The following is a 10457-nucleotide window of genomic DNA, read 5'->3' as shown; positions in this document are numbered from 1 at the left end:
AAAAAAAAAAATAGATCACCGGCTCCCACCCCCCCAGAATTAATCGCTAGAATCCAAATGACGTTCTTTCTATAGTCGACTTGTTTTCACCCGACAGGACTGGACCACTGAGCTGTAGTTATGTGGCAGGAATGAATCTCCTTGGTTGCTAATTAAGACAATCTTCCCTCTGAATACAATATCGTGGTACATGAAATTAAATGGATCTTAATTATGAAATACGGATGAGTCTCCTTGGTTAGTAGTCAAAATAACCCAATACTCTAAATACAAAATCGTGGTGCAGGAACTTTGATGAGCCATAATCATGAGGTAGGAATGAATCTCCTTGGTTACTATACTTTTTCGACTCTTACTTGGCCCATATTTTCGTTCTTTTGTAGATTATTTCACATAGTTCAGTGACAGAAAAAGACAAAGACACGGTACTTTGTTCTTTACACTGCGCATCTTCGTGACTAGCACCATGATCTAGTGTTAATCTCCTGTTACAGTCCAGCATTCAACAAAGGGAGATGACAATTTTAGGCCAGGTCAGAGTAAAAGGAGTATAGATAAACTAGCCCTCCATTCTGACTACACCTGACCATTTCCTGAGCTGAAAGGTGTTGGGGATCTTTGCAAGGTATATTTGTCGTTTATATATGTCAGGTATAACTGTCAGGTGTATTTATCAGGTATATTTCTCTGGTAAGGGTGTAACAGAGTACAATATATTATTGACCCTGTCAGACGATTTTCTTGATCTTCAGAAATTCCTATCGTATTTTAAGAGTTATATTAAAGCTGCATCTAACCTCTCCAGTTCCAAGAGTCTTTTGTAAGCTGAACAAAATCGTCTGGAGAGAGAAAGATTAAATAAATGTACATCTTAGGGTTCAATGTCTTATTGGGAGGGTTCTGATTCTTGAAGTATGGATGGATGGATGAATAGGTAATTGGGTGGATGGGAGGATGGGTGGATGGATGGATGGATAAACAGAGAGCAGAGAGCCACAGTCAGATCAGAGAGCGATACATAGCCTGACAGATTGCTTCATAGTCTTTGTGCTTAGTTTTTAACTACAATGACACACACACACACACACACACACACACACACACACACACACACACACACACACACACACACACACACACACACACACACATTGACACCCCTTACACCCTTCATACCCCCCCCACACACACACTTACCCACAGTGCACACACACACATTGACACCCTTCCACCCTTCATCCACACACACACACACACACACACACACACACACACACACACACACACACACACACACACACACACACACACACACACACACACACACACACTTCCCAAGCACACAAACGCGCCACACCCTCTCTCTCCCCAAATAATCTGCCACATAAAACTCTCACCGTGGCTAAGTCGATATAGATTAGGCAGCCTGTGAGAGGGACACGAAGGATGGTAGTCTAGTACGGTTAGGAAGCTTACTTAACATCTCCTCCTTACCGATTTATTTCTGCTTCTCCTCCGTTACCCCATTCTTGTTTATTATTCATGCAATCTACGTCGAGACTGAAGAAAAATTAGAAGCATATCAGGGGCTATTAATGAGTAGTTGGGAGAATGAATAGCTCAGGAAGAGATGTTAGAGAGCTTCCTTACCATACGAGATTAAGGGCTGAAGTCTGGATAAAAGAGGGGACAAAAATGTTCTCCTATTCTCTTTACACTTAAACTGGGCATAGTAAAAGCGACACCCTTCCGTCAAGAATGCTAACCTGTAGGCTGGAGAGATGGCAATTTTAGGCCAAGTTAAAGAAAAAGGAATATAGGGCTGATTTTCTTTAACCTGGCCTAAAATTACCATCTGTCCACTTTGAATGCTGGATGTAACAATAACTTTAATAACTGAATTTATGCTTGTCTCGAAGAAGTGTTATGGAAAGGATGTAGAGCCGTAGTATTGTCTTTTTCTGCCACTGAGCTTCGTGAAGTCAGCTACAAAAGGACGAAAATTTTAGGCCAGGTTAAGGTGGCAGGATCATAAGTTAGTGTCAGTATTATTGTTTTTAATTAGGTAAGATCTCCTTAGGTCTTCAGAATTTTGAAACAATGTAAAGGAACTACTTACAAGTGATAATACCTGTGATTCTCTCTCTCTCTCTCTCTCTCTCCCTCTCTCTCTAAACGAAATTACAACTCTCAGTACACTGTAAAAGAATGGACATGTTTGTCCCTACTCATCGACGACTCCTGTTCCTATGATACCCCACCTCCCTCCTCCCTTACAGCCTCTAACTTTATCCCTCGACCTCGTTCTCGGTCTCCCTCTCCCTCAACACTCAATCACCTCACTCTCAACACACTTTTATAGGTAGTTTGTTTTCTCGCGACAGGACAGGGCAAATACTATAACTTTGAGTCTAAGGGGGCTTGTTAGTGAAGCTCCCTAACACCTCCTCCTTAGCGATTTAGTTCTGGATATGGCTAGTTAATATCCTTTTGTATGCTGTTATATTCTGAGTGTGGCTGCCACAGAAGGATTTCTGTGAGAGAAGAGGAGAGTATACCAAAATAAATCGCTCAGGAAAAGGAGTTAGGGAACTTCCTAAACCAAATCGACCTTCCACTCTACACCTGACCACTGAAAGGGGGTTATGGATCATCGTTAATTTTGAATAAATCGCTATAGAAAAAGTCTCTGGGGATGGAAGGGTTGTAATGTAGCTCGTTCGCACAGAAAGAGAGAGAGAGAGAGAGAGAATTTCAATCTCAATATTTTTCTTAAGACATACAAACTTGTTAAAGATAAGAAAATCAAGAAAAAATGAAGATATCTTAAGAAAATCGTAAGAACTTTCAATATAGCGGTAATTGGAGAGAGAACGTGAAAGAATGTATAGTGTGTGTGTGTGTGTGTGTGTGTGTGTGTGTGTGTGTGTGTGTGTGTGTGTGTGTGTGTGTGTGTGTGTGTTTTATCAATCGGTGAGTCGTGATAAGAGGGGGTGGGGGGAGGAAAATGAGAAGGAAGAAAAGAGGGTAGAGAGAAGAGAAGGGAGGGAGGGAGAGAGGAAGGGAGGGGAGAAAAGAGGGATGGGCGGAGGGAAGGATGGAGGGAAATGAAGGGGGAGGAGAAAAGTAGGTCACGGAAAGAGAAGGGGGAGGGGGAGGGATGGGGGGAAATGAAAGCTAGGGAGAAGAGCGGTTGAAGAGGAGAGAGAGAGGGGGAGAAAAAGGGGAGGGAGAAGGGTGGGAGAGAGGAGAGGGATGGGGAGGGGGGAAATGAAGACGAGGAGAGAGCGGGTGAAAGAAGAGAGAGAGGAAAGGTGGACGGGAAGGGGGAGGTAAGGTAGAGAGGGAGGGAGGAGAGTGGAGGGGGGGAGGTAAAGTAGAGAGGGAGAGGGAGCGAGAGAGAAGAGAATGGAGATGGGAGAGATGGAGGGGGAGATATGGAAAGGGAAAGAGAGAAGAGGGACTAAAGTAGAGAGAGAAAGAATGGGGTGAGAAAGAGAGGAAGAAGAATGGGGAAAAGGAATGTACGAAGGAAGGATGAGAGAAGGGAAGAGAAGAGGGGGAGGTGAGGGGGGAGGGATGAAACGGAACAAGTGGGATAGAGAGAGAGAGAGAGAGAGAGAGAGAGAGAGAGAGAAAGAGAGAAAGGGAGTGGGAAGGGGAAATAAAATGATGGGAAAGGGGAGGGGGGGAAGTGTCGACGAAGAAAGAAAATGGGGATGGGGATGGGAATGGTGATAGGGATGGGATGGGGGAGGAGGAGAGGGTTGGGGATGGGGATGGAGATTGAGGTGGGGATGGGGATAGGGATGGGAAAGGAAATGGGGAGGGGGATGAGAATGGGGATGGGGAGGGAGTTGGGGATTGGGATGGGGAGGGGGAGGGGGATGGAGAGTGGGAAGAGGAGGGTGTTGGGGATGGGGAGGGGGAGGGGGAGGGGATTGGGGATGGAGAGAGGAGATGGGGATGGGGATGGAGGATGAGGATGGGGATAGGGGATGGGGATGAGAATGAGGACGGGGATGGGAAGGGGAGAGAGGTGTGGTGAGTGACGAGAGGGGGGGATAAAGCAGGAAGTGGGGAGAGGGAGAGAGGAGTGAGACTGAATATAATGGAAGAAAGGGGAGGGAAGAGGAGGGAAGGGGAGAGGAGGGAAGGGAAGAGGAGGGAGGGAGAGGTGAGGGGAGGGAGGGGAAAATGGGGAGGGGAAGGGGGAGGAGGAAGGGAGAGAGAGGGGGGAAGGTTTGAGTGAAAAGAAGAGGGGTGGAAATGGTTGAAGGAAGATAAATTATGTGGAATGCAGGGAGAGGGGAGGGGGAAGTGAAAAGAAAAAGAGGGGAAAGTGAGGGATGAGGGAGGGGAGGGAAATGGAGTGGAGAAGGGTGGAGAAAATTGGAGAGAAAAAAAGAGGAGGAGGTGGGGAGAGGAAGGAGGGGAGAGGTGTGACAAGGTGGCAGAAAACAAGAAATGAGAGAGAGAGAGAGAGAGAGAGAGAGAGAGAGAGAGAGAGAGAGAGCTCAATTTACTTCTGCGTTAGAGAACACGACAATCAAGAACGCTAGGACAGGATGGAACAAGCTATACCAAAGACAGTAGCAAAACACAGAGAGACATAAATATATATCCTGCAGTGGACTTTTCTACGCTGATGATGATGGTGATGATTAATTAATTCTAGCTTTTAGCACTAAGAGCCTACGTTTGTTTACTGGGTCCATATATAAGGCTCTGCCACCTTCCATAAGAAGGGAGTTAAAACTTTCAAGACGTTTATATAAAGGAAATGATCTCATCTTGACTTATGGAAGGGTAGTTTCTGTTTGCGAGTCCTGGTTCTTGAGAGAGAGAGAGAGAGAGAGAGAGAGAGAGAGAGAGAATGAAAGATATAAAGAAAATGAGCAAGACGGAAATGCTGCCCTCTTTGTTTACACTAAAAAAGTTGGTACGGATGAATGCCTCACCACATTCGTTAACATAGTTAGCAATGGTCGCTGCACTGCTGTTCCTTGACCTTGAAAACGCCTTTGAGCTTGCCAATGCAACATCTATTCTTTCTATTCTAGCATGTAGAGGTGTTGCTGGTAAGATGCTTGGATGGCTCAGAGACTTTTTAAGAGGACGCAATGAACTTGTTCACTTTCAAGGGCACTCCTTCTCCTTTCATCGCCATGAAAAAGGAACCCCCTAAGGCAGTATCTTGATCCCCTGCCTCTCCAACATACTCATTGATGAGCTCCTAAACATACCCCCGCGACCAGGGTTAAAGATCCTTTGCTATGCTGATAACCTGGCCATTGTATCTACAGGGCCAGATAATGAGCACAATTCTCAGCATACCCTACAGCTTATCCACGGGCAATGTCAAAAGCCATTGCTTTTACAAAACCAAACCCTGGGCACCCATTCTCCATCCAGGATACAGAGCTTGCGTGGGTCTCCAGCCACCAGTACCAAGGTGTCTGGTTTGATAAGAAGCTGTTCTTTGATGCACAGGTAAGGTCCCAGGGGGAAAGAGCAGCTACTAGGACCAGGGTCATGAGATCCATCACAAGCCTAAAGGGAGGTGCCAGCTACAACGTCCTTCACATCTACTATACCTTGGTTGACTATTTCAACCCGTGTCTTGAAACTCTCAGTGAACATCTGTTAGCCAGATTGGAGGTAATACAAAACAATGCACTCTGACTTGTACTTAGTGCCCCCATGTGGACCAAACTGTGCAGCCTCCAACAGGAAACTGGCATTATCCCTCTAGGGATTCATATACAGCAACACACAGCTTGCATTCTTGCTAAAATGATAAATCATCCCAGACCATCACCTGCTGTTGATACAGTAACTGCAGTGCTGCGTCGACAGACTGCTCTTTATAGAGAAACATGGGCACAACGTGTGCCGGCAGCAGTCTCAGCTGAGGGTATCAAGGACCTCATAACTGCAAAAGGAAAGGACACACCTCACCCCAGCTATACCATTCCTCCACCCTGGGCACCATCAACCATCCACCAGCATACCATCACCCCCGCCATTTTCAAGGCAACATCTGCAACAGCTCAGCTACGCCGGGAAACCCTCCAAAGCACGCATGCTGCCTCCCTGGAAGAAGCCCTGACATACTATACTGATGGTTCGTTAGACCTCAACAACACTGCTGGGGCAGCCATGATCTGTAATGAAACTCTTAAAGTGTGAAGACTCCTAGATGGAGCCTCCACATTACAGACTGAGATGGTTGCTATTGCAGGTGCCCTCCAGCACGCTCTTGACCAACCACAGTCACATCACGTTATACACACAGATTCTCTGACAGCCATACAGACACTTGCCTCCACTCAACCAAAAGATAACGTCCACCTCAATACCCATGTACTCTCCCTTGCTCAGGAAGTGAAAGAACAAGGCAAACATATCACCCTAAACTGGATACCTAGCCATGTTGGGATTAGAGGGAACGAAAGAGCGGACTGTGCTTCCAAACATGCCACCAAGAGACCAAATGTCGATATGCTCATTCCCCCAAGCCTGCCACAGACCAAGGCAAAAACATGCGCATCATCTTTCCCGACGCAAACGCAAGTCATGGGTGGCGTCGTGTTCACCACCAGCACCTGGTATGCTATGGCCACCCAGTACCAGCCTCTCAGTGTTGACAAGGCGGTCCCTGCCCATGTTCGCACTTACCTACACCGCCTTCGCCTGGGATACAAAGGGACACGTCAAATGCCGGACATCAACAAAAAAGAGGAATGTCAGTACTGCAACGAAGTGTCCAATGAACCTGTGCTTCACTACCTTCTCAGGTGTCCTGGTACTACCACTCTCAGGACAGTCTCTCCAGCTTCACCACCAACCACTGCTAGTGAGGCATCAACAGCGGCTGCCAAGCTCATTCCAGCAACACCAACAGCTGAGCTTGTAAAGCTCGTCTCTGTCAGACCCCCACCACGATAGGCAAGACGATGAGTTCAGCTTAACCGTGGGCCGCCAAAAGGCAAAGACCCGCTCCAATAACCCATGAAGGGGATATTGGTAAATCAAAAAAAGAAAAGAACAAGGAATAAATAACAATGAAAAAAAAATGAGAAAAAAAATAGATGAAATTAGAGAAAATGGGATTTAGAGTGAAAGATTCAGAAACAGAAAATGAAAGAATGATGAGAGAGAGAGAAAGAGAGAGAGAGAGAGAGAGAGAGAGAGAGAGAGAGAGAGAGACAGGGAAAGTATGAGGAAAGTGCGAGAGCGAGGAGAGTGAGGGAGAGAGAGAGGAGTGCCTTGAGGGAGAGGGAGGGGAGAGGGAGGGAGAAAGGAAAGGAAGGAGCAATGTTTATACCATGTGACAGAGAGAGAGAGATAGAGAGAGAGAGAGAGATTCGGAAAGGAGGGTGAAGTGGAGCGCTATCCGAAGGGAGAGACAGAGAGAGAAAGAGAGAGAGGGGGGGGGAGAGAAACAGTAAGCAAAATATATGCCACTATAACTATTACCCTGCATCTAGTGAGTGGTACCCTAGGGGAAAAAAATATATATATAAAATTAGTATCCCAAGCATTTCCCATCCCTACTAAGTAACGACCCTCCCTCCCACTCCATGCCACGGAACGAATCAACACCACCAGCAGTTAAAACGAAGTGCAAAATTGGAATTTGTAAGGGAAGCGGAACTGATATGGACCAAAGCAAACTGATTATAACCGCGAGACACACGCACACGCACACACACGCACACTCACACATATACACAGGCATATACACACACACATTCCTTCTCCATCTCTCTCTCTCTCTCTCTCTCTCTCTCTCTCTCTCTCTTACACACACATACACACACACACACACACACACACACACACACGAGAGAGAGAGAGAGAGGAGGGGAGGGGAAGAGGAGGAGAGAGGAAACTAAGAAAGGTATAGGAAAGAGGGGAGAGGAAGGGGGAAGGAGGAGAGAGAGAGAAAGAGAGAGAGAGAGAGAGAGAGAGAGAGAGAGAGAGAGAGAGATGGACGAGAGAGAAGGGGAGAAGGAGGGGAGGGGAAGGGACGAAGGAGAGGGGAAACAAGGAAAGATACAGGAAAGAGGGGAGAGGAAAGGGTAAGAGAAGGAGAGGGAGAGAGAGAGAGGGAGAGAGAGAGATGGAGGGAAGAGAAAGGGGGGGGGAGAAGAAGGGGAGGAGAAGGGGTGAGAGAGAGAGGGGAAACAAGGAAAGATGCGGGAAAGAGGTGAGAGGAAGGGGACAGACAGACAGACAGACAGATAGGGAAAGTATGAGAATAAGCTAATAAGGAAAATATAATGAAAGATAGATAGAATGAGAGAAGTGAGCAAGGGAAAAATAGCAACGAAAGAAAATGGGAAAGAAATTCGATGAAAAAAGAGACAATGGGAAATTGAGAAAGTATGAGACTGACAAACAGAGAATGAAAGAAAGTTAATAGAAAACTTCAGGAAATGAGGGGAGGGGGAGAGAAAATAGACTTAAGTGTGTGCTAGAGGAGTGAGTAAGAGAGCGAGGGGAGTAAGTGTGCGAGAGAGAGGGGAGTGCTTTGAGCTGAGAAAGGGAGAGGGAGACGGAGAGGGAGAGATGGAGGAAAGGAAGAACCGGTGTTTATACTACATAGGAGAGAGAGAGAGCGAGAGGTCAAACTACTACTGCATTAGACAACAAGCCAGTCAGTAATGCTAGGATAGGATGGAACAGGCTAAACCAACAGACCGTAGGGAAAGACAGAGACCATTATATCCTGCAGTGGACTTTTTTATGCTGCTGCTGCTGATGAATAATTTACCCCAGCTTTTAGCACTAAGAGGCTGTGTTTATTTACTGGGTCCTTATCTAAGACGCGGCCAGCTTTCTTAAGAGGGGGTCGCAAAACTTACAAGACGCTTATATAAAGGAAATTATTTTATCTGGACATTTACAAGGGATGTTGCTGTTTGTGATCCTGGTTCTTTATTGAGAGAGAGAGAGAGAGAGAGAGAGAGAGAGAGAGAGAGAGAGAGAGAGAGAGAGAGAGAGAGAGAGAGAGAGATGAGAAAAGGAGAATGAGTCAAAAACAGAAAATAAGAAAGATAAAAGTAAGCAAGGAATAAATACAAAAGAAAATTAGAGAAAAACATAATGTTAGAGAAAATGGGATATACAAAAAGTGAAATACTGTGAAACAGAAAATGAAACATAGGAGAAAATTTGAGAAAGTGAGCAAGAGAGGGAAAGAAGAGGTGAGTGTGTGTTAGAGAGTGAGTGAGTGAGTGAGAGCAAGGGGAATAAGTGATCGAGAGAGAGGGGAGTGCCTTGAGGTGAGAGGGGGAGAGGGAGAGGAAGGTAGAGAGGGAGAGGGAGGGAGGAGAGGGAGAGGGAGGGAGGTAAAGGCGGAGCGGTGTTTATACCAGAGTGAGGGGAGAGAGAGTGAGAGAGGGGGTCTGAAAGGAGAGTGAAGTGGGAAGCTATCAGAGGGGAGATAGGAGGAGGTGTGAGAGAGAGAGAGAGAGAGAGAGAGAGAGAGAGAGAGAGAAACCAAGAGTCACTATAACTATTACCTAATCCTGCATCTAGTGAGTGGTACCCTGGGGTAATACTGGAAAAAAATAAAAATTAGTATCTCCAAGCATTTTCCGTCCCTACTAAGTAAGAACCCTTTTTCCTACACCATCCCAACTACCGAATCAACAGCAGCAGTTAAAACCAAGTGCATAATTGTAAGTTGGGAGGGGAGGGGAATCGATATGAACCCAAACAAACTAATTACGAGACACACGCTCGGACACAGACAGACTTGCGCGTGCTTTCACACACGCGGATTAACAGACACTTGTCGCCGCACACACAGATACTCGAACGTGCTCGCATACACGCAGACACATACACTCGCTCGTGATCGCACACACGCAGACACACAGACTCGCGTGCGCGCACACACACACACACACACACACACACACACACACACACACACACACACAGATAGATGAATAGATGACTTTATACGTACCGGTGTATATATATATATATATATATATACAGTATATGAGAGAGAGAGAGAGAGAGAGAGAGAGAGAGAGAGAGAGAGAGAGAGAGAGAGAGAGAGAGAGAGATCACTTAAACCGTGAGGGCGTGAACGCCATCAGTTGGTGACAGGCAGCAGTGCCGGGCCATAGGCAACGGGTTAATTAGCCTACACCCACGGAGATAAGAGTATATTAACATTCTCGTACATGGGAGAAAACGTACAAAAAGAAAAAAATCTAATCGACGTAAATGAACCTCAGGGCAAGGGTTGACTGGTCTATGCTCAGGGTAGGATGCACTAAAACACGCATCGTTCGAAAAATAATCCACTTCTTGAACGGGGTTAAGGACTTTGTCATGAGTGCCCGCTGTGAAAGATTAAGGCCCGTATTCTCGTCGGTTCAGGAAGTTCCCTAACAACTTTTCCAAAGCAATTTATTCTGTTTATTACACCT

General features: G+C 46.1%; 1 protein-coding gene across 1 annotated transcript; it reads left to right on the top strand.

Moving 5' to 3' along the window:
• Positions 1-6228: 6228 nt before the first annotated feature.
• Positions 6229-6951, top strand: LOC145418730 (uncharacterized). The gene has a single exon (XM_080287065.1). It carries the CDS (start codon positions 6229-6231, stop codon positions 6949-6951), a length of 723 nt encoding a protein of 240 aa, XP_080143191.1.
• Positions 6952-10457: the final 3506 nt, after the last annotated feature.

Source organism: Coenobita brevimanus, chromosome 116, assembly GCF_032717465.1.
Source record: "Coenobita brevimanus isolate Jiangsu-jjx chromosome 116, ASM3271746v2, whole genome shotgun sequence".
Taxonomy (NCBI): domain Eukaryota; kingdom Metazoa; phylum Arthropoda; class Malacostraca; order Decapoda; family Coenobitidae; genus Coenobita; species Coenobita brevimanus.
Note: the sequence above shows the minus strand (reverse complement) of the source record. Positions and strands in the feature narration are given on the sequence as shown.